Source organism: Wolffia australiana, chromosome 5 (genome assembly GCF_029677425.1).
Source record: "Wolffia australiana isolate 7733 chromosome 5, ASM2967742v1".
NCBI classification, from domain to species: domain Eukaryota; kingdom Viridiplantae; phylum Streptophyta; class Magnoliopsida; order Alismatales; family Araceae; genus Wolffia; species Wolffia australiana.
In genome coordinates this window covers 6,398,981-6,424,255 of record NC_135839.1, presented here as the reverse complement: position 1 = coordinate 6,424,255, position 25,275 = coordinate 6,398,981, and the positions used below count along the sequence as shown (strand labels likewise).

The 25,275-nt window shown below is 36.8% G+C and overlaps 1 protein-coding gene across 3 annotated transcripts; it reads right to left on the bottom strand.

Moving 5' to 3' along the window:
* Nucleotides 1-2,333: 2,333 nt before the first annotated feature.
* LOC144703509 (D111/G-patch domain-containing protein) lies at nucleotides 2,334-5,399 on the bottom strand. Of its 3 annotated transcripts, none has more exons than XM_078575680.1 (10): nucleotides 5,302-5,399; nucleotides 4,936-5,041; nucleotides 4,798-4,861; nucleotides 4,620-4,695; nucleotides 4,456-4,544; nucleotides 4,303-4,359; nucleotides 3,928-4,179; nucleotides 3,621-3,829; nucleotides 2,648-2,842; nucleotides 2,334-2,545 (listed from the first exon to the last, which is right to left on the bottom strand). In XM_078575680.1, exons 1-10 carry the CDS (start codon nucleotides 5,397-5,399, stop codon nucleotides 2,402-2,404), a joined length of 1,290 nt encoding a protein of 429 aa, XP_078431806.1. In that variant the 3' UTR covers nucleotides 2,334-2,401. The 3 variants fall into 3 exon arrangements, with proteins under 3 accessions (XP_078431806.1, XP_078431808.1, XP_078431809.1); XM_078575682.1 differs by lacking the exon at nucleotides 5,302-5,399 and adding an exon at nucleotides 5,158-5,262; XM_078575683.1 differs by lacking the exon at nucleotides 2,334-2,545 and having other exon boundaries at nucleotides 2,704-2,842; nucleotides 3,513-3,829.
* Between the last annotated feature and the right edge of the window lie 19,876 nt (nucleotides 5,400-25,275).

Genomic DNA, 25,275 nt, shown 5'->3' with positions numbered 1-25,275 from the left:
GTTATTTTAAATTGTGTGAAAAAAGTCGATATCTATTGCACAAGTTGGGTAACAAAACCCATAACACCACAGCTGTATTGAAATAAGTTGAGCTTCGGACATGATGTCTAGACTACCTTTTATAGTAGAGCTAAAATGAAGATTTTGCAGCTATACAAACTGAATAAAGGATTCATACCTGAAAACTATGTTATCCAACAAAATGAGTCTTCTGGTTCGATATAAATCAAGGTAGAGGCCTTACACTCTAAAAACAAATCAGCATTTGATCAATGGCATTTGTGACTAACCTCCCTACCACTATTATACAAGCCACAATGAAATTGAGTGAAAAAATCTTATTTCCTTCATTTAGACCGGTATGTCTGACATCTCTTAACCACTAATGGGGATTATAATAGCTACCTCATAGATGTGACTGTAATTAGCTAGAGATCTTACAGTAACTCAGATTTTTAATGAATATGAGACTAGGAGATTTATCCGTTTACTTTGTTTTTGTAATTTGGGATGTAGAGGGAGACCTGTGATCTTGAATTATGATAATTTTGTTATTAAGTATTTTAGACATATATTCAAAGAGGAAAAATAAGACTGATTACAATTTTTACCAAAGCTTCTCCGATTGACTAACAAGATTTTGAGAAAGGACTAGCAAGTCCAAGGCTAACCTTCTTTCTCCATTTTTTAGATTTATATCATTAAGGGATCACGGTAATTTTAATGAATAATGAAAAACTTTCATAAACCAGAAGTCATTTTCACTGTTGTTATGATGTATGTTCCGTTTATGAGAGGCAATGCGATGCTTACATAGCAGTTTAAAATATAATAAATTAAACATATTATATTTTAAATAAAATGATGTAATTATTCATAAATTTTATGTGAATAAAATAATTTTACGGCTCTTACAACGGTCAGTAGTTGTCTCAAACTGTGGGCTACAAGTGACCTAGCATGTGCTTGACAGTAAGTCATAACCTTAAGTGGTGGACTGTTGCTGACATCAGCCCCCTGCTTTCTGTGATGGAGAGGGAGACAAGGAAAGAAAAATGGGAACTTAGGTGATGGTTGAGTGACATGACATGACGTGACATGATGGATTTGATGATGATGACGTATAGTGACATGATGTGATTTGACGGCTTTGGAAATCACGGCATACAATGACCAAACTTTCGAATATTCAGGGATGTGTGACATGGCTACCTGCCAGTCACACTTCATCCACCATAAGGAATTGCTCCTTGGGTGAAAATAGATGTCTTGACCAATCAGAGAAGCACTTTGATAATAAAAAAATTATCTTTACCAACTCAATTAAGGCACTTGCGGTGTGTATTCTATTAGACAAAAAACATCGTATTTTTGCATATGTTCAAATAAGAATCACATCCCATCACATCCCGGATGTGCTAAGCCCTAATGATAATTGAGTGACACTCCAAGTTACTTCCAATGAGGCATGTCTCATCACTCCAACACAGTTTCATTGAAACACAGAAATTGCCATGAGTACAAACAACTTTTAGTAGTTTCGTTTAATTGGTGTATTTACTTCTGTTTTACTTTTGTTTGACCGATGCTCTCTTTATCTTAAGCTTGTTATTTAGTGATTCCTGAGGTGCCAAATAGATTAAATATACTGATATCCTTTCCTGGTGCATATGAATCTCACATATCTCTTTAGCCAGATCACATTCCAACGAGAAACACTGATTAAAGTGAGAATGGGTTAGACTTTGGATTTAGCCTAGAAACATTATAATTACATTTACTTTTGATAATATGTCATGTTCTTCTTAATTTCAGTGAGTAAAAATTTCACTCCTGTTTTGATGTCAGTCAATTGTGTTCATCTCAATATCTTCACCTGTTTATCACGAGATGATATTCCAGCTAATCTTAGAGATCCTTGCGTGGACAAGTCTATTTGGTTTATCCCGGCAATTAACATCGCCAGGGAAGTATTTTTAGGAAAAATTGGCGCACAAAAAATTGATTGCTTATACTTGGCAAAGATTTTGAGGGATCAGTCTGCTTTCTGGGCTTCTCAAGGAACCACAGAGGCAGTCTTGCTGCGCATTAGTATGCAGGCTCCTCGAGCTTACAAGGTGACACATATCTAAACAAACTATGATTTTGACAGTCCAATAACATATTTTGAAATACTGATAAAATATAGATCATCAATATAGAAATTACAACAGCTGCTTCAGAGATCCCCCAGGATTGTTGATAACTGGTCTACGGTAAAATACATGAGGCTTTAACTAACAATCTATCAGATTAAACTTGCAGAGGGAAAGAATTGAAGAATACAAAAAAAATAAAAAAGGCAAAACATCATAAATCTAACACCGAACACTCAACAAAAGAGCAAGGTCAGCGGAAGAGATTATTTTTGTTTTTTAACTGAAGGAAGATACACATCACTGGACAATCCTCTCTCATTGCTCCATCCCAATCCTGCTGTACCCTTGTTCCCTGCAACCTGAAGCGGCTGCAACATACCCTTTTTTGTGTTCCCAATCCCTTCTCCCTGGTTGCACATTAGAAGAATAAAAATGGAGAAGTTATTTCTATTAAGTTGGTGAAAAATGAGGGACTCAGATTGTGAAAAGAAGATTTCAGCGCTTTAAACCTCTTTCCAGCCCATTCTCTCCAAAACCATTCTCCCATATCTTTGGTTTCCAAGCAAATTAGTTTCAAATTCTTCTACAGGAGAGGACCTAGCAACAGCTTCGTCAAAAGAATCTCTCTGGCCGATCCCTATGCCATTGATGCCATGTAGAGCTCTCCTCTCAGCTGCTCTGTCTCTATATTTCTGAGTATGGATCTGAAGACCACAGATAAGAAGAACATTGATTAAAGTATGTACTGCATCAAGCGTCATCCAAAATCCAATTTCATCTGGGTACAGATGATTGTGATATATTTTAATTATTTATTCCATTACAAGAGCTTATTCACATGAATACATTCCTTCAAACAACTATATGCACATTAGGAATGGAGAATAATGGCAAATTTGTCATCATCGTCATCATCATCATCCATGCATATCATTGTCATTGTTGCCATCATCTGTGGCTAGGACAACTATGATGATGATGAGTCATCATACATCATTCTTAGCTGCAGTCAGGGTGATAATGCCTAGTCGTCATTCTCCCCATATCATTGCATCATCATCATCGTCTTGGACAGTGAATCCTGAACAGAGTTGAATAAGGTTGGAGGGAATGATCCCTCATCATCATTATCCTTAGTGGTATTTGAATACAAGGATGATGTGATGATGAGTGGTCATTGCCATCCTATCCATGGATGAATGATGAAGATGATCAAGAATCATCGCTGTCATGCTGGACAAAAATCAAAAAGACAGTTGCATGGGTTGGAGGATGATGACAGCTTGTCGTTGTCTTCCTTACGGATGTGCGAATGATGATGGTAATAAGTAGCCATCTTCATCACCATTCTAGCCACAGAAAAATTACACGGACCTTGAATCATCATCCCCCAGTCGTTCTCCAGGGCACTGAATCCTGATACATATTAATATTTCTCTGACTACCAAGATTAGTCGACGGCATAACAAAATAAGCACAAACCTTGACAAAAACAGACTTATCATTCAGAGATGAAGCCCGAGAACTTTTCAAGCAGATTGTGTTCGATGGTATCGTAGGGTCAGAAAGTGATGAAAGCATTTCAAGTTCCAATCTTGGGAAGCACCAATCCTTTGTTGGATCAGAGGAGTCATAAGTTAACAAAGACGAAAGGTAGTCTGGAGAGGGGCTCCTGAGCCTATAGATCTTCCCTACATGACAAAAAGTATATTAAGACCAAATCAGATTTCAATCTAAACTGGTTCTTTTTTTGAAACTGCAGAAAACCAAATCCAAACCAATTAATTACCCGTTTCAACTTGCACTAGATCAAGGTTGACTTTGGATATGGGAGCAGTTTTCAGAAAGCCAGGGCCGGCTGACACTGAAGGGTGAAGCTTGGCCGTTCGTTTGATCAATCTTCCTACCAGTCTCATGACTTTATCTCTCTTCTTGGATTTTTCTTGGACTAATTTCCACTCCCATAAGTCCGTAAGAGGCAACGTCAATGCAGCCATATCATCTGATTTAACAACTTGACCATACTGCGCAAGCCAATTCTCTCCCATAACAAAAAATAAAAAAAGTGTCAAAAATTCAACAAAAACATAATCGCCAATTACTAACCTTCTTGTAATCTATATATAAATGAAGCACATAAAGGAATTATATCAATTATGAGCACCTTCTTCTGAGACTTTGTCGCATGATTCCCTCTCTTCCTCCATTTGTCCAAGATCTCCTTGAAGAATGAGGAGAATATTTATAAGTACAACTCTTTCTATCATTAGAATGATTATTTAAATATAAAAAAGAAAAATACCACAAATGCTCTCACCATCTTTCTCAAACGTTGAGGAGCATCCAACATTCTCTTGGTTGTTAGAATAGCCACTTAGATAAAGATCGATGAGTGTTTCTTCTAGCCTGAAATTATTTCATGCGACCTGTAAACTTTTCATCATTAGAAAAAAAAACAGAATTAATAGATTAGTACGATACCAATCTGAGGTCGACTGTGGAGGAGGATCCCCCTCACTAATTAATGAAACCTCGCTCGATCCCTGCTCAACTAATCCTGTTAACTAGGCAAAGGAGTGGAATGAAGTTACTGACGGAATCTTGTTTATGAACACTTTTCATGAAAAATAGCAAAAAATCTGAATCTAAGGTCCCTTGCCTGAATCCCCTAGACTTGTATTCTCAATTTCTGTGACACTTGGTTGGAGGTATTCATCGTTTCTCTGATCAATAAGAATCGAGAAACTCATCACTCGGTAAATGAAGAAAAATCAGGGAATATACTCTCAACGATTACCTCATCTGAATTCCAAGGCAGGAATTGGCCATCCTCCAACTTGTAATAGAGGCCGTCATGGCTGTTGTAGTACCATCCAACACTGGGCTCGTAATATAAACCGCTACTGCAGCAGATTCAAAGAGGGTAATTTTATTCCGAAGCGAATATCAAGAACGGAGCTCATAACAGCTCCAAAACGTCGATTGAAACAAAAAAACGTCAGAATGTCGGAAAATTTACAGAATTCTGCGTACTATCTGCGAAAAATTAAAACCCATGACGCTTTGCAAGCAGCAACGAAAGACGGACAGAAAAAAAGTTGAATCAAGAAAGATAGCAATAGAAAATAGCAGAAAAATATATAAAAAACGTGTTTTTACTAGCCTGGGCTGGTAATATAGATGCGATTGATCGTCCCAGACGAAAGGACTCCCTCCGTCAAAGACTTCGCAGTTTTTGTCTTGATCCTGCGTTTCCGCCATTTTCCAATTCCTTTCGAGGTCCGTGGGACTTCAATTCAACCGTTAAAGGCTCGGGAACGGATGACGAACGGATGCCTTAACGGATGCCGAATAATGACGAATTTCTCAAGGAATGGATGACGAAATTGATGATGAAACGGATGACGAGATAAGAGAGAGATAAAAGAGAGATGAACAACTTCAGAAAGAGAAAGACAGAGAGATTAGAGTAGAGAGATAAGAGAGAGATAAAAGAGAGATGAGCAACTTCAGAAAGAGAAAGATAGAGAGATGAGATAAGAGAATAGAGAATAGAGAGATAAGAGAGAGATGAGTTATGAGGACTTAGCAGCTAGGCTATATCTGGGTGTCAGGATTCAATATAGGATTAAAGATGGATAGGATTTGATTTAGACGACATGATGAAGTGATCAGTGGCCAAGATAGAACTCGAACGGTGAGTTATAATAGCTATGATTAAAAGATAATGACTGTTATATACTCTAGTTTAAGTACAAACCACTTGTAAGGCTCTAATTGGAGGAAAATCGATTCAGCATGACCACCTTATCCTATGTGTCATCTTCCTCCTCTCTTTCTGTCACTCTCCCTGTTCTGTCATTCTTCATCTTCTTGCATCATTCTTAATTTATTTCATGGTATCAGAGCTACATGTGCATCATGTCTGAAGATATTTTCGCCACACGCTCTTCATGGCAAGTGTGTATGGCCACAAGAAAAGTTAACAGTATTTGTCCCAATAGGAGCTATGGTGTCTTGAAGCTCACCAATGAAAACTACCAATCATGGAAAAGCTCCATCGTATTGCTTTTAAATGGCTATGATTTAATAAAATACTTGTGAGAGGTATCTCCACCAATAAATGTTGCAGATTCACTAGAAAATATAATTTTTGATCTGGAGTCAAAGCATGAAGGAAGATTGATCACCAAGTTCTGGGATTCCTGCATTTGACACTCTAAAAATAAATAAGGAAAAATCCACAAAGGAAACATGGAACACATTGGAATATACCTTTTATAGCACAAATCAAGCAAGAGTTTTGGAATATACATTTATAGCACAAATCAAGCAAGAGTTTTGGAATATACATTTATAGCACAAATCAAGCAAGAGTTTTGGAAATTTATTATCGGTTTCATAATATGAACAAAGGTACGATGTCCATCGGTGATTATGTCAAACTCTCAATGCGATTGTGACGGCATAAGAATGATGACGAAAGGTGAACAGGGCTCGTCAATGAGAAGGAGGAGATCCAACATGCCGAGGACCACATGTATATTCTAGAGTCTGGACACATGAGCAGCTCGACTTGTCTCGCTTGAGAATTCGAGAAATCACAGATGTAATCCGTGCATAGGTTCTTCATTCCACATTTTATTGATGCCCTTACGATCCTGTTAAAGTCTTCTGCTGCAGATCATTTTGAATTCTTCGTCCAGATCTAGGCCTCCAGAACCCAAAAAATTATCCATGGCAAGATTAACTACAGCTATATAATGGTACATGTCTTGACATTTTATCTTTTGGTCCTTAAATAACTACTAGTGATAAAAATCGTTTTCTTGGATATTTTCTTCAAATTCCAAAAACTACAGAAAATTTAATTTCCTAACAATAGATGATGATGTTTTGTGGGTTTAATGCATTTTATTATCTCATGAGGGCAAGATAATACAAATTAGATTCTAAAGTGAGGATCAAATAAAAGAGTCTATTATCTGGAGTGCTTAGGACCTTTTCCTAAAGAAAACCTTGGAAAACGTGCCAAAACACATGGCACACGTGACCGAGGCATTCAAAATATCATACTTTACAGAACATCGATAAATAAGAAATTAGGGTCACACTACAGTTTCAAGGTTCAGATTTACATAACAAAATTTGAAATAATTTATTTACTAAGAACACAGTAAGTGAGGGTCAAATCCACAAACAACATGAATTGAAAAAGTGATTTTTTAGTTAAAAATTTACTTTTAGAAGTGTTGTTATATTTTTATTTTAAAATATTTTAATAAACATAAAATAATTAGCAAATTTTGGAAATAAAATAAATACCAAATTTATTTAATAAAATTTACTTATTTTTATATTTATTATTAGAAGAAACATTGTCGGCTACAACTGAGCAGAGGGTCCTTCTCGTAGATCATTTGAGATATAAAAATACATTCAAAAATATAATTCATAAAGAAAATAATTTAAATACGTTTAATGACTTTTGGAGTTTTCCACATCCTCCTTGAATTTTGTGTCGTGCTTGGAATGGTCCGCATGGATCCAAGAGAGAGAAAATCAGATGGCTTAGATCGATTGAAGTTTAATTGAAGAGATCTAATAATCTAGAAAGAGTTTTTGGCTTAAAATTTGAGGGTAGTTCCATATTTGCATTATGTATCCATCTATAATCTTGGATATACTTAAAAAAAGCACCTTGGCTTTTTGTTCCTAATTACAATTAGCTGAGTGATTTGCTCATACAAAATGTTGTTTGGGCCTGTTTTTACAGTCCTAGATAAAATGATTGAAAGAGTAAATTTATGGCCAAGACACGTAAGAAAGACACCACTCAACCCGTTGGGCAATAAAATTAGTGTGATCTTCGTATTTTCTTACTCGCATCTTCATACTTTTTCCTAGGTTATTGTCACTGATAGCCTAGTCTTTCACCATCACAAACACTACTTCCAACTCTACCACTTGGTGGCACATCGGCCTCCAGCTCTGTTGCCATAAGATTCTCATTATCTCCCATTTGCATAAAGAGTTGGACATTTTATTTACCTAAATACTGAATTTTAATAAATATCCAGGAAAATATCAATAATAATCCACTTGAATATTACTTTAATTGAATGGGGTTAGTCAAAAAAAGATAAATTTAATAAATTAGGATCAAGGAGTTAATTTATGTTTTTCTAGATTGATCATAAAAATAAATGCATAATATGTATGCATCACAACAGTAAATAATTAAACAAGGCATTATCATACATAATTATCACTATCTCTTTTATGTTATCAGAGATCATTAGCAAATTTGGTCTTCTAGTTTCTCATTTTAATAAATGATATGTTTTTTTCTATTTTAAATTGTAAGAATGGATTATATGTCTGTATAAATGAAAAAACAATAATTAAATAAGGCATAGACAAACATAATTATCAATATCTCTTTGATATTATCAACATCAATGGAAAATTTGGTTGTCACCATCAATCAAATAAATAACATGTGTGCTACTCAGACAGCATTTGAAAATCTCATAACCTTCTCTGAACACCCACTTATCATGTTTCAAATAAAAATTCAATCTGATTCATTCTAGACTAAGGGGATCATCACATGTTTTATCACATTCTGGTTACTCATATTATGTTGTTTTTGTTTATGATTTTAGAAATGGATTATAGCTTATAAAAATGAAAATTGACTTATGACCTACCTTTATTTACTTTCAGAAACTAGTAGAAAATCAGTTAAGTAGTAACATTGAATATTTTCAATCAGATTGGGGTGGAGAGTATCAATGTTTCTCTCATATTTTAAAGCTCAAGGGATTGTTCATAGGGTGTCCTGTCATACACAACCCTGAGCAAATGGAACTTCTCAAAGAAATCATAAGCCCATTGTAGAAACCGCATTTGCTTTATTTCATCACGCCAAACTGACAAATTTTATTTGAAATGAAGCTGTTGCAACATCTTCATATCCCACTAACAGAATGACTAAATCTATTCTTTAAAAAACCTCAACATGAATTACTGCGCAAAGTTGCACCTAACTATTCTTTTTAAAAAACCTTTGGTTGTTTATGTAACCCATATTAAGGATATTATGTACAACATAAACTACAGATGTCAGGAAAGTATGTGTTAATGGGGTACAATTCAGTATGGTTGCAGATATCTTTTTATACTTCCAAGTAAACTTTTTTTTCTTGAGATGATATCTGATGCTCCAAATACATTGGATCAATATCCAAAACCAGGAATTTCTCTTGAACTTTGAAACCCATGCATAACATGAATGGGAAAATTTCCAAAACAAAAAAAACAAAGAACATGTAAACATTCCATGCCATTATGCCTCACAACAAGCACGGGAAATGATTCGTCCCCTGAGGAACCTACCTTGTTAACTGCTTCATCCAAGGATAAGAATTGGATGCAAGAAATGATGAATCAAATCCATGATTTAATACATAACAAAATGTGTATTCTCGTCTTAAAAAATTCTGATATTTGTGTAATTGAATTTAAATGGGTTTAAAAACTAAATTTTATATCTAATGGTGAAATTAACAGGTATAAAGCATGATCGATTGCTAAAGGATAACACCAACATATAGATTTGAATTTCATATAAATTTTCATCCTTGTGATTAATTTATCACAGTCTGATAACATATCTTCTAAATTAAACATTTTCCTGCTCATTGTTCTCTATCTACTTACACTATTAATTCTCCACAACTAGATCAAGATTCACATTACTTAAGAATAGTATGATCACATAAATACTTAACTCTTTCCACATCAGATATTGACTTTTATGTTCATAAAACATGGCATAACATGCCATCCCCAAATGCTACTGCAGGCAGGCAGTCACCAAAACAATTACTCTGCTATCTCAAAGGAATAGTAGCTATGCGGCTTACACCATTACAGAAAATGTTTCTTAACTTTAAATGTTTTTAGTGATGCAGGTTGGGAAGGTGATTCATCTAATTGTAGGTCAAATGACACCTTCTTTGTATATATTGAAAAAATTAAAGTTGTGGATCCTCCAAGAAACAACCTACGGTGGCAAGGTCTAGCATGTAAGTAGGATATATCATATCTCATGCTCATGCAGCTTCAGAAGTTCTTTGATTCAAGAATTAAATTGAGTATATATTTTTTGTGTTTTCAAGCCTAAAATTATTTCTAGAACAATTATCTAAAATATTTGAGGTATTTAAGTGGTTTTTTATGTCATAATAAAAATGGACTAATAAAAAGGATGGAATCTGAATTACATTTAATGGGATTGTGTTGGCCAATGAAGTTCAATTTAAATCATGATTAGGTTATGAATCATTCAATGTATGGAATGGTAAAAGGTTATGACGCCTACTGATAACATACATTTTAATAGGTAAATATTACCATATTTTCGAGATAAGAGTATGAAGGGTTTGGGTGCCAATGATTTTTTTTATTTGTTTGAGTCATAAAAGATGAAGAGATAAGACTAACTAGACAAGAAGGCAGATATTTGAAGACTGCAAAAGATGACACTTGTACCCTTTATACTCTTATCTTGGTACATAATTTCATATTATCGGAAAAAAAAAGTATGTTCATATTGAACTCAAAATTACGTCCTATTTTTACTTCTTATTAAAGTTCCATACACCGAAGGCATAGTATTTTTTCTCTAATAAAACAAATATAAAATGGATTGGTGCCAAGCGTGAGGGAATGCTAGATGTTTAATAATTTCTCCTCAAACTACAATGAAAGATCCCATTTAGGCGGCTAATCCCATGCTTATTATATGTACATCAGGTGGAACAAAGTGCATAGTATCATAAATAGTAATTCCAGGTATTATCCATCCACAGTGGAAGTTTATAAACAAACAAATATCCTTAGTATCATCCTCTATACTTAGATATACCCTAAGACCAGAAGTTGATTTGAGATCTTGGAATCAACCTCTTGTTGATTGTAGCTTTTGCATTAAATTGATTATATATTCATGTCACCATGCCTTAACTGATCAAATTTATTTTTAGAATGCATAATTTTTTGAGTTGGAACATAATTTTTCCTAAAACCAAATAAATTTGATAAAAATAGAAACTCTCTCAGATTTATAGTAGGAGTGAGATCATCTTGACAGAGACTGGCCCTTAAATATGAATTCCTAGGAATCCTAGTTTTCATGTTATCCGCTGAAAATGGTTTGATAGACTTAAATATAAAACTATAGAAACCATTGAAAAAGACAAGGCTACAATTGTAGCAAAAGGCTACAATCAACATGAAGATTTCCATGTTAATGAAACCATCAGCCCTGTCATCAAGCATACATATATTCATTTGTTACTTTCTTTAGCTATAAGCAGTAGTTGGAAGATACATCAGTTAGATGTATCAAATGCATTCTTACATTGTGAATTAAACAAACCCATTTGTATAGAAAAGCCTTCTGGATTAGAAAATAATGCATATCCCAATCATGTTTCTCATCTTAAATAATGACTGTATGAACTTAAACAATCCCCGGATGCATGGTTTAGAAAACTCACATCATATCTTCTAAAACTTGGATTTTTCTGGATCAAAGGCGGATATGTTTTTATTTTTTAAATTACAACATGATCTCATCTTTATCCTAATCTATGTTGACGGCATTTTCATTATCTTCCATAATACATGTGCAATTATCAAGCTTATTCGGCATCTTTACTCCGCATTTGCCACCAAATATTTAGGACCTGCACACTAGTTTTTAGGAATTAATTTTATCAAACATGAAAATGGCTACATCTTATATCAATCAAACAATATATCTACCCTTATGTAATGTTGAAATATGGAACATTGCAAACCAACATACACGCCATGTACTATTTCCTCTTCTCTCAATAACACTACTGTAGTAGATGAAATGTTATATCGACAATCAGTAGGTTCCCTCCAATATCTTACACTTACTCGATCTGATATAGCTTTTGTTGTGTAAAAGCCTGTCATAAATGTATTCACCCACGAGTAGTGATTGGAAAGCCTAAAGCATCACTACTATGATATCCAAAACAAAACATCCTTTGTGGTTTACTCTAACAATAAATGCATTTAATGATGCATATCGGGCGGGTGACACTAATGACAGATAATTGATTTGTACTTTCTTAGTCTACATTGGTAAAACATCATCTATTGGACTTCTAAAAAACAACCGATAGTGGCAAGATCAAGCACGGAGGCAAAGTACAAAGCAGTCACTAATTAGGCTCTAGAAGTTCTCTAGATCGACTCTCGATTAAAAGAGATCAATTTACGACATTGAAAATCTACCAGTTCTGTGGTGCGATATCATTGGAGAAACCTATATTGCTACAAATCCAGTGTGTCACACCAGAACAAAGAGTATTGAGATAGACTTCCACTTCATCTGGGAGAAGGTGGTCAGAAAAATAGATGAATCAAGTGTGTGCTAAATGACAATGAGCTAGATGATGTGTCGACAAAAAACTCACCAAAACTCAGTTTTAAAGCTTAATGTCACAGCTCCGAGATTGCACTTGACGAGGGGTGTGAAGTGAGACAGCAAGCTAATCATCCAATTAGCATCCCAAAGTAAGTTCTATACTCATGCCCAACCATCAGAAAAATAAATTCAATAGCTACATGATGATGAGCCATATCCTTAGCCATAAACATTGGGTTGGTGGATGGAATCCACCAAGAAGAGATAAAATGGTGGTTCCCGCTTCTTTAGAAGTATCAAATAAATGACTACTAGAATCCGGGTTTGGGGTTTACAGATTTCATTGACCTGTAAATAGTGGGCCCAACCCATGTGAATATGGCAACACATCTAAGAAATTACTCCGTCTGACATATTGGCCCCATGAACTAAAATGCCTTCACCAAGCCAATGAACTTACTCTGAAAATTCATGTTAATTGATGATTAAGATGAGATTTTTACCTTTTTGAACCACAAAACACGTGGCTTCCATTTAGGTTCCAGGCGTAACCAACCTGATATTGAAGAGATCCCAAAAAAATATAGAAAAAGAATTACATTATAAAGATCCTTGTTATGTGCTGATAATCTCTATTTTAGGGGTTTTAATTTGTGTTTGGTAATTGGGATTATTCGATAAAAATATTTTTACCCTTACTTAAGAATACTTAGTTAGAGATGAGGACGGATCGTCTCCACAGGGAATGATGGTTAAGGAATTAATTTCTTATGTTAGTGATGATAAACGAGAGAATAGATGAATACAAGATTCAAGGATATGAGCTAGTGATATCAATTAAAAATTACGTAAATTATAAGTTAATAGAACTTAAATAAAAGAGTAAGTGAATGTGACGGACACAATGATGAACGATGGTATGAACAAGGATAGTGGTTGGATGTGAAGTGGTACGATGGCGAGGATAGAGAGACAAGAGAAGAGAGTAAAATGAGAGTGAAGATATGATGATAAACACTAATTACGTCAACTATGGTGTCAGGAAAGAGGCAACGTAAGGCGAAGACACTTACCTCAAATCCTAACATTCCATTCGGATCACGGTGATTTACAAGTGTCGGTAAGCTACCCCTCTTCTCCAATGCTTCTCCCCACACACCAAGACACCAATAACACTCTTGATGGATCTCAAAACTCACTATCTTTCAATCAGCCTACATAAGTAGGAAGAAAGTTCAATATAAATTTTACAATGATCCAGGCCTCTATTTATATATCAGAGGGTATGGATGGAAAGAGCAAAGGAAGATGAACGCTGAAAATTTCAGCTCAATCGGAGGTGTAGATCAAAAGTTATGGCCGTTTAAAGTTGACCCAATCCTACCCTTGATTTCCTTCTCTCTCGTTATCAAAGTCCTCGCTTTCGATGCCTGTTAAGAGTCAAAGCCCATGATATTCCATGTTTTTTGTATTCCGTGCGGGCGCTCTTCGTATTCAGCACCACGTGTGCCTGAAAAAAGGACAAGGAAAACACAATACAAAGCATTAAAGAAACTTATTCTCAAGTGCTGACATGGCGATGCGTCAGCATGCCACCCCTCTTCTTTCTTCTTTTTTGTTTTAAATGAGTGGATGTGAGCGTGACACATCACCCTGTGCCAAAAAAAGCCAACAATACTTCAAAAAATTAATTAAATAAAATAAAAGCCCAAAAATGCGTATAAATATATATTTTGACTTAAAATCATATCTTTCCAATTTTAATGTCTAAAAATTTCTAAAAATTATATTATGTCTTAAAAATTATATTTATTTAGGATCTATTGTTAGAAAAATCCTAAAAATGTAGAAAATTCAGAAAATTATTCCAAAAGTAAATTTAATCATTTTATGCTTGATAACATGAAAATATGAGTGATTTAATGCAAATATACATGTGAGTATAATCATATTGAATTGCTAAACATGCATGTTATCATGTACCACCACAGATACACATTATGTAAGATTTCCAAGGTTTAGCCTAAGGTCTAGCTCTGGACCCCACTACTCAGCGTATTTGGTTTGGTATTTATAACATGCATGACTTCGAGAGTCGTGATGATATTACTGAGGAATGTCTTGATCAGAATATTTTTGCTTCTGATTTTCCACTCTAGAAGAGTTATGTGTGTTTGCCTCAAAACAAACTTACTTTATTTTATATTGAAGTTTGAGATTCCGCATACCCCCCTTTATGCCTTAATGGGTCATTAATATCATCACGAGAAACGAAAAACGAGAATGAAAGAGAGATGATAAATGAGAATGTGTGTGAGAGAGAGAGAGAGACATGAGTGAGATATATATACATATATATATGAGATATATATTTATATATGAGATATGGATAGGCAAGGTCACGGTGTGATCTAAGTTTGATCAGACCGGACCAAACCATATTTTTAGTGTTGACTAGAAGTTTGGGTGGGTTTTCAATTTTTGTGTTGACCAAAGACCGCTGGTAATTATAATAATATACTTACTCTCTTCTATGGCTTTCTCTCTCTATCTCTCTTCCTTTCTCTGCATCTCTCTGAATTTATCATTCTTTTCATGTGCATGTATTTCCCTCTCACTCTCCTCTCCTCTTTGAACATATCTTTCATCCTTGATCTTTCTCAATCTCTCATTATCTCATAATCTCTCAATCCATCGTTCTCTCTTAACCTCTCATTCCCTCTCCATCTCAATCTCTCATTCTATCAGTCTTTTGTTCTCTCATTCTCTCTCATTATATCATTCTCTCACTCTCTCACTCTATATCTCCCTCAATCTCTCAATCTCTTGTTCTCTCACTCACTCTCCCTCAATATCTCGATCACTTGTCCTCTCACAGTCTAGGAATATCTCAATCTCTTGTTTTCTCACTCTCTCATTCTCTATCTCCCTCATTCTCTCATTATCTCAATCTCCCATTCTCTCACTCTCAATCACTCTAAGTCTTTCATTATGTATCGCTCTCAGTCTCTCACTATGTATCATCCGAACAGGAAATGAGTAAAACAGTGCAAAAACCACCTTTTTGCACTCCGTTTTGGATGATTTTGATGTTGTTCTTCATCCAAATTAAGGCATAACCTTGCTTTGATACCACTGTTGGGTTCTAAAGGGCTACATCTGGATGAACTAATCATAACGACACGCAGCGGAAGAATTTTGTGAAATCGAACGGCATCATTAAAACCATGAAACGATGTACCTTTGCACAGGTCGCATCCATGATTTCTTGGATCTCGGAGTGAGCCAAGTCAAGCTGCTCAAGTGTGCAGCCTCTAGACATATCCACGTGATCCTCGGTACATCAAACCTTCTCCTTCTCATTGATGAGCCCCGTTATTCCTACACTATCGTCGTTGCGTTGTTCCGATCGCCTCGGGCATGGAGAGGGGTGTTGGGAGAGGGGAGAAGAAGGGGAAGGCCCCTGAACAATTATGGCCTGGTTGAATTTCGTTCAGGGCCGTCCCCTATTTATACTAAGTTGGTATTTTTCATAAAACCCCCAAAACTTAAGTATATCTTCCGACGTCCAAAAGACCATTTGCGTGTGACCCTCTAGGCCCATGTATCAGTCTAATTAACAACTCTAGTGGCCCAATAACCTTTATTGACCTTTCAAATTAATTAACTATAGCAACATATAGACTAATTGATGTCAGATCGATTTAACCCAATCGATAAGTCGAGTCTCCAACACATGGGGTGCCATGCTACACCTCGTGTTCTAGAAGATACAAAGGAGTGTGTATTGACTCACTCATGTGATCTGTGCATCATCGGCTACCGTATATGTATAGTCCTTCATCCACTTGATGCTCCTTGGACGACTTAGGGTATGGTCAACTGTCAAACCCTAATCGGTCATCCAAGTTAGTACTGATGCATTCAGAAATCATTGGAGAACTCCTCTCTGATATTTCACTGCATTGGCCAAGGACTTCAACGCATCATCCTCCTTGAGCTGTCACCTCTTATATCGAGGTGGAGGATCCCATCCTGACCACTCAATCGTCTGCGTGAACTTCTTGATGTACCCAAACTAAGATCGTTTAGAATCCCATGATTAGAGACTCGTTAGCCATAGTCAAAGTACAATCGTCTGTCCACAAGACGTCTTTGGTGTCTCAGGTCTAAGGACCACTTACACAACCGTGACCTGAATCGACCTGATTGACAATTCGGTATAATACCATTCAGGGATTCATACGAATCAATTTAGTGAACTCTTTCCACTAACGAGCACCCACTATCTATCCTTAGTGTCTCCACACTAATGGCTACGAGACCGGCCATACTCTTCATATGAGTGAGGCTAGATAGTGCTATTCTATCCGGATACCTTGATGTCCTTCTCGTGTATCCCTCAAATAGGAATGTTTAGAACACATGCTTAAAGACTAGTGATCTCTATATTACTACCTCATTATAATTCACTAAGTCCGATCATGTATTCATGGACTTCATTATAAGCATCACACGTGCACTATAATGAATATGTTCTACCAATGAACATCAAACGAGATGTGGAATGTGTGATTGGCTTACCGGACACATATATTTCCATCACCCTATACTCCTTATGATGATTAGTGGCTAGGATTCAACATAATTGCAAAGATAGAATAGGATCAAAGAAATACGGTTAAATTTAAACCTAGATAGGGAAAACATCAACGGACGAGATTTAATCTAACATATCTGTTATATTTAGTTATAAAGGCTAAGGTTAAATCTAAATATTATACAGATCGACGCTCAACTTTTTTTAGCGTAACCATTGTATATAGTTATAACAGCTAAGATTAAAACATATTTTTTTAGATTCAACTACTATTATATCTATTATAAATATGAACCAACATTGAAAATTTATTTTTAGCAGAACACACAGATCATAATCTAGCTCTTGTGTTCTCTCTCTCTCTTATCCTCTAATCTGTTCTCTTTTTCTTTTTCTTGAACAAGAGCTGTTCCTTTCAACTGTATCTTTGTTGGATTCTCAGTCTCGTAAACTCCCGCCCATTTTCTCTCTCATTCTGTTGTCGATTCTCATTATCCCACGATGTATCACTCTCAATATTTCATCCTCCCTCATTTAGTCTCTCCGTCACACTGTATCCCCTTTTCTTACTCTTCCTCTTCCCATCTATGTCTCTTTCTCTCTCTCTCCTGCTCCGACAATATCTGTTTCACTTGAAAGATCAAGGGTCTTTCTCAAGAACAAGAACAAGAAGAAGGAAGAAGAAAAAGAGTGATGGAGAGCATCAAGACGACGCCAACGAGTCATCAGTGGAGGCGTCATCGCCATCATCAGCATCGCCACCGGTCCAAATCCAGCCCGACCGGCACGCCAAAGCGTCCGTGAAGATGCATGGGTTTAAATACCCCGGGTAGAGCACGTCCACAGGCGCATCATTATGTTTTTCGTCATTATGTTTTCGTCTCATCCGTATCGGTTTCTTTTCGTCATCATTTTCGTCAATCTCGTCATTTCATTTCCTATGTCAGTTATTTTTGTTGTAGAAGAGGGGGGGTCCCTTTTTGGACTCCCCTTCTTGAACCCTTTGTAAAGGGGCCCATCGTGGCCTATATAAGACCATGATGGCCCCAAGTTCTAGTTTCAGATCTGGATTTCATTTTGTTGCAGTTATTCTCGTCTCTCAGATCTCACCACAAGAGAGAAAGGAGAAGAAGGAGAGGAGGAGGAAAAGGAGAGAAGGAGGAGGAAAAGTGAAGAAAGGATAAGAGAAGAGAGAAAGTGGGAAATCTCTGTACGGGCATTCGCAAGCTCGTCAGCACCAACAGGACGCCGCCGTCGTGGATCATCGAGCGCCATCTGCGGTTGCACCATGTGAACGTCTGCACCGCCCATCACTGGCCAAACCACGATCGTTCTCACCGTCCTGCACTGCCTCGTTCTACCTGGCCATCACACTAAAGCTCGTTCAGTCAATGCGTTGGGTTGTCTGACTGCATTCCTTGACGCCTTGGTCCCACCAATTAGCGGTTTGGATGTGACCACTATGCACGATAAATCATGTAAAAGTTGCGGGTTGAATAATCGCCGGAAGATATCCTTTGCACAACCAGGTGCCAATTCCCCAGACGTGAACTTGCGCAACTCGAGACCGGCCAATGGGAAATCACGTTTATGATCGACCGTGTGCACCGACATCGTGAATCGATTAATCGGGTGATCAAGCTATTTCGTCCGAACATCCGACAGTCGACACTCGTGACTCGACCTAGAGAGCTGCGGACCTAGAGAGCTCCGAAGAGCTCTGTTGCCGTACTTGCCGGCGGAGTTGCACAAGGTGTGCTCATGTGTGCCAGGCTATCCTTCTGCATTGCCTAGGACCGTTGTCCTCTTCCTCAACCTAAAGCTACACTCCACAGGGGAACCTCGATTGTGACATCCAGTGTCAACCGATCACTGTCCGAGCTCAGGCGCCAAAGCATGTACCTGCTCTCTGACTACCTGATCTTGCCCACCAAGTCGCCACTGTTCGCACGTAACACAGCCGCCATTCTCCTTCCCGTCTCAACGCCTTCGAGCTCTGCGATTACGCTCCCACGCCGCATCTCCACAGCCAGCGGAGCCCAACCGTAGTCACCTACGACACGTCTCAACCAGCCCACTTCGTCCCTACACTGACAAGGATGAGGACGACTGATCAGCCAAAAATAGGGGTAAGTTTTATGGAATTTTCAACCCTTGTCGTTGTCAATTTTAGCTTATACGATAAAATTTATAAAAACTCTACATAAGATGTGTAGTGATAAGTATGAGTGTCGTCCAAAGGAAGCTAGTAAGGAATTTAATTGATGTTCTTCACGAATACTTTGACCCTAATTAGATTTAATTTGATCTTCAATGAAGATCAAATCACCCTAATTAGATGAGAAATCTGGAAAAGGGGTAGAAGAGATGAGATGAATAGAAGAAGTAAGGGGGCTCTAAGTTGAATTACTTGATCCCAATGAAAGTATCAAAGAATTCAATTAGAGAGATTAAGAAGAAAATCTAGAAGTGTTTTGGTTGGTTCTTTACGTTTGACAATTCAGTAATAACTACTCTATTGGATAATGAAATGGAAAATTTAATATCCTAGAATGTTAACCCTTTTTATAAGTTTTTTTATAGTTTTCTTTGATATGCACTTGGAATAGCTAGGAAATCTCTCAATTTCTCCTCTCAATCCTAGTCAGGGCTTGTACATTCCGCTCAAGCCAAGCGATTTAGAAGTTCAGACAGGGATCAAGAAGAAAGATTTAAGAAATTCAACTAACAACAACCAAAATACACCAAAAGTTCAAATACAAAGAAGGAAAAAGTACCAAATAGGTTGATCCAATCTGGAGATCCTCTCTGTCTTGCAGCTGTGATAGAGCACCATCAAGAATGACCCCCTCCTCTCGAAATTTGGTTTTTATACTTAGGTTAAATGGTAAAAATTACCATTTTTCCCCTAATTAGTAATTAATTTTTATGTATCAATGTAGGCTTGGTCTTAATGATCCAACCATACAGACAGAAAGAGGGAATGAAGACGAGCAATTCCATCAAAAATCATCTCAATCGGACTTCTGGATCAAAAGTTATGAATAAATGAATTTAAACCAATATTAGCCATTGCATTTAGATCCATTTATTTTTAAATTTCTTTTTAAACTGCGCGCTGATGTGTCTCCCTCGTACTGGCCGGCGACTTTTCAACTTCTCTAGGCGGGTTTCTTCACATTGTGCCATCTACCCCCCTGGCGAAAATAAAAACAGAAAACAAACTCAAAAGTCGCAACTTAAATATGTTTTGATACGCACATACGCATGCGTTTTGTTTTCGCTTCGACTGATTGGAGCTCGCCACATCACCGCCGGTGCATGCGCTTTGTATGCACCGCACGAGCGGTAATCTTACCGCCCGCTGGCCGCTTTGCATGCGCTTTGTGTATATGTCCTTTGCGCACTCTCTCTCCTCCCCTTTTTCCTAAAAATATTAAAACAAATATTAAATCATTTGCAATAACACCCTAGAATATTTTAAATAATATCTTTACGCCTGCAACCATGACCGAGAGCTGTTTTGAGGGTATCATTGCAACAAAATTTTACAAAAAGGCCCTTCAAAGTTTGAAAATAATCTTAATACTCATTTTTTCTTATAAATATATCTTTTTCCAAAGAAAAAATGCATGCTTCTTCAAATAAATCTCAGAAAAATCCTAGGAAATCCTAGAAAATTCACTGATTCACCTCCGTACTGATAAATCTCAATATTAAATATTAAACTTGCCATTTTCATTCAACAATAATTATTTCAAGCTCAAATAAATCCCTTAATTCATAGAATTAACAGAAAATTAGGGAAAAATCAGAAAACACTTGAAAACAGTATTTTCATGTAAATAGATGATAACAACCCATTTTAAGCTCTTTAAATGCATAAAATTGTGCTAATAGCATGAAATAAAGACCGAATTTAGGGTGTTATCAACGACGTTGTACACCATCAACGAGGTACATCGTTCCCCTTTGCTCGTCAGTTATATTACGTCTTCCAATATATTTTTAACTGCACTCCATCGCGCTCGGGTTAGTTTTGGTGAGAGAAAAGTATCGAGAAAACTACAAAATTTGAGCATCTCCAAGGTACGGGCCGAGCCCGTCCATTACGCGCGAACCCTACGGATTTGATTCGTTCAGCGCCGTAGTCACCATCTTCGCTCCGATGTGGGTCAAAAGGTCACCGTCATCGTCACCGATCGTCTGCTTCGGAGCTTGGAGTTCGGCGAATCATCACAAGTCAGGGCCTGCACGTACATTTCCCTAGGTTACACTGCATCACATAGTTACATTCACCTAGTGATTTTCTCCGTCGGACGATGCCTGCGACGACGTCCAACACCAAGGAGAAGAGAGGAATGAGAAGTAGAGGATAAGAATATTGTTCTTAAACTGAAAATTGTTTGATTATAATTGGTTGATATTCATACTAAACTAAAAGTATAAATATAGTAAATTTATATAATGTGATCATAACCCTTATAACATGTTATAACGACTATATTAAGTTTAATCCTAACTGCTAGATCTTGGCCTATCTATCTTTGATCGTAGCAGCTAGATGATCCTACATTTAATCCTATCTTCTAATTTCTCATAACAAGTATATAAAAAATATATATCTTTTTCTTACTGACTAATCTTGTTATGTGTCTTATGTGGCTGCACAGTTGGATGTTGGTGGCGCCGAATGCTGACGTAGCTTCAAGTTTCCAACTCTATCATCCCCCGGCAAGCTCAACGGAGGAGATTCAAAGACTTTGAGTTTGTCTCTTAGCAGAAGAAACCGGATTTGGGCAGAGGCTTGGTCAAAATATCACCAAGTTGTCCTTCGTTTTTGATGAACCAAACGAGAATATTTTTGTCGGCTACCGACTCCCTCATAAAATGAAAATTGATTTGAATATGTTTGGTCCTGGCATGAAATACGGTATTTTCCACAAGGTATGTGGCGCCAATATTGTCACACCATCGCACGGGTTGACCAGTTGGTGTGAGACAGATCTCTTTTAAGAGAGATTGAATCCACAAAATTTCATACGCGCAGTTTTTTAGTGCCTTATACTCTGCTTATGTACTAGAGCGAGAAACTGTGGGCTGCTTCTTAGAACACCAAGATACAAGATTTTTTCCTATGTAAATCAAGAAAGCCCATGTTGACTGTCAATCTATACTGTCACCTGCCTAATCTGCATCGCTAAAAGCACTGAGGGTAAATTCAGAATCTTGATGAACAAGTAACCCATGCATGATACTGTCCTTCAAATATCTCAAAAGATGCTTCAGAGCTTGCAAATCACTATTGATAGGTGAATGCATCTTCTTGCACGCTTTGTTTTCCGAGAAGGCAATATATGGATGGGTAATTGTGAGATACTGGAGTGATCCCACAATTTGACGGTACAGGGTATCATCTTTATAGGAATTGTCATATTGTGTTGTCGGAAAGACTATGCAAGGTATGTTAGAATACTTATAATGCTGCACGTTGGCATGACGAAGAATAGAGGCAATGTATTTAGATTGTGACATGTAACCTTTTTCACGTTTAATAAGTTCAATACCAAGAAAGTCATGTGCAGAACCCATATCCTTAATCGAAAACTTGTAATTTAGAAGGTTTACAAGGTTAGAAATTTCATGTATATTGGGGCATATAATGAAAATGTCATCAACATAAATCAAAATAAATGCTAGGTCATTCTGCAATTTAAAAATAATGAGGAATCTGATTTAGTGAACCAAACTCTGGGAGACTGTTTGAGACCTTAGATTGATTTATGCAAAGACATACATGATCTGGCTGCAACCTATCTTTAAAACAGATTGGTTATTCCATGTAATCGATTTCTTGTAAATCCCTTGACGGTATGCATTAGAAATACCTGACTGATATATATGCCACCTATTGCTAACTGCCAATGACAAAAGTATTCTAATGTGTATGCTTTATAAGAGGACTAAATGTCTCGTTAAAGTCAAATCCTTCTTGCTGGATGTAGCCTTTCACAACCATAAGGGCTTTCTACTTGTCTATTTCACCAGTATGTTTATGTTTTAACTTTTACACCCATTTACATCCTATAACATGAAGATTAGAATTTCTAGGTGTTATTGGAGATTAGCGCTTGATATTCTTTATCCATAGCATGCATCCATTCTAGACTTTTGGATACAACAGAGAAGGATGTAGGTTCGATAATATCAGTCATATTAGAAGTAAGACATTGAGGTAAAGGATGTTTGATAAAGCGTGTATTAAGAGTTCTAGTATGTTGTTGATTATGAATGATTTCATCGTTGGTATGTTGATAGATCTTATGAAAAGGTTTTGTCTTCATTATCACATTGGGTTCAGGAGCATGATCAAGTGTGTTAATTATCTCTGGATATTTTCTTAACATAGAGTCAGATTTAATCAATTCTGTAGAAGGGGTCGTGAGTTGCTGGGGAATTTGGAGAATCAGTTGGACATGAAGAATCAGTATCTGTTTTATTTGATAAAGCTCCATCCATCACTTTATCCAACTCACTAGTACTGGAAGGTATATTTTGAAAAATAAATTGACAATGATCAGGGTTATATCCTGGGATACACAGATTATTATTTAATGTAGCAAATGCAAAAGGAAAAGTATTCTCATACAAATGGCATGGCGAGAGACAAAAAATATTCCTGTGTTCAGAGAAAGGCACCTATAGCCTGTATGTAGAGAACTGTATCCCATGAAGATGCATCTTTTTGACCTGGAATCAAGCTTATTAGTAGCATAAGGACATAGATAAGGATAACATAGGCACCCAAAAGTCCTTAGGATGGAGTAGTTTGACGACGTTTTAAACAGAGTTTCATAAGGGGATTTTTTCCGTAAAACATGAGTTATCATACGGTTAATCAGAAATGCTGCCTAAGATACATCTTCATCCCAAAATTTTTGCGGCATATGAGCAGTTTTCATTAGAGAAAGCGCAGTTTCTATCAGATGTATGTGCTTCCTTTCAGCAGTTCCGTTATGTTCTGGTGTATGGGGGCAGGACACTCTGTGTACGATCCCCTTTCCTTTCAGATAAGAGTAAAGACCTTGATATTCCCCACCCCAATCTGAAGAAAGATAAACAATTTTGGCACTAAATTGATTCTCGACTCGTGTCTGAGATTCTCCAAATACTTGAAGAAGATCACTTTTATGCTTAAGAGGATATAACCAAGTATACTTGCTAAAATCATCAATGAAGACTACGTAGTAAAAATAACCAGAATGCGAAGTTATGGGAGCTGGTCCCCATAGATCATAATGGACAATTTCTGGACATTTTGAAGACGTGAAATGTAGGAGAAAAAGGAATTTTGTGTGATTTTGAACCATTACAAGCATCACACACAAATTGTTTGTTTGAAGAGGAAAAAGGTAGTCCAAAATGTTTAATGATTGTCTGTAAGACACGTATTTGGGGATTTCCAAGTCTGGAATGCCAGATTCCAGATGACGCCTTCTCCCCCAACTAGAGCTGCTTTATTCTAGTCCTTTGGAATGAGATAGTATAATGCATATTTAATTGTTCCTCTGAGTAGAAAACTTTCTCCATCACGAAACAGTAAGATTTTTGAAATTCAACATATACATTATTATCCGTGGATAATTTTCTTGCAGACAATAAGTTTTTAGTAATGTCAGGTACATGCAAAATATCTGTTAAATTTAATGTACGATTCAGTAGAAATCTTTGAAAAACCAATAGACAGGATTTTCAAACATGTATCATTACCAACTTGTAGAGAATCATTTCCATGATATTCCTGTGCTTTGGTGATGGCATCCTGATTTGAACTTACATGATGAGTGTCACTACTGTCCAGATACCATGCTTGGTTTTCTTCTGAACTAATATTGGTAATTTGAGCAGTATTGGCTTCTCGATAAAATGTGAAGGTGGACGACCTCCAGCTCGGATAGTTTCTTTGAAGTTCAGGACACTCTCTGGCTGTGTCCATATTGTGAGCAGAGTTGACACTGTGGTTGGAATTTTTTATTCCTACCTCTTCCTCGCCCACGAGATTG

What these genes read in the sequence shown, in the direction of transcription:
- LOC144703509 (XM_078575680.1), bottom strand. Translation starts at nt 5,399, where the DNA reads ATGGCGGAAACGCAGGATCAAGACAAAAACTGCGAAGTCTTTGACGGA. An exon ending in TACAAGTCTAGGGGATTCAG is followed by an intron (nt 4,696 to 4,797) that starts GCAAGGGACCTT and finishes CCTAGTTAACAG; the next exon opens with GATTAGTTGAGCAGGGATCG. An exon ending in AGAGAATGGGCTGGAAAGAG is followed by an intron (nt 2,546 to 2,647) that starts GTTTAAAGCGCT and finishes ATGTGCAACCAG; the next exon opens with GGAGAAGGGATTGGGAACAC.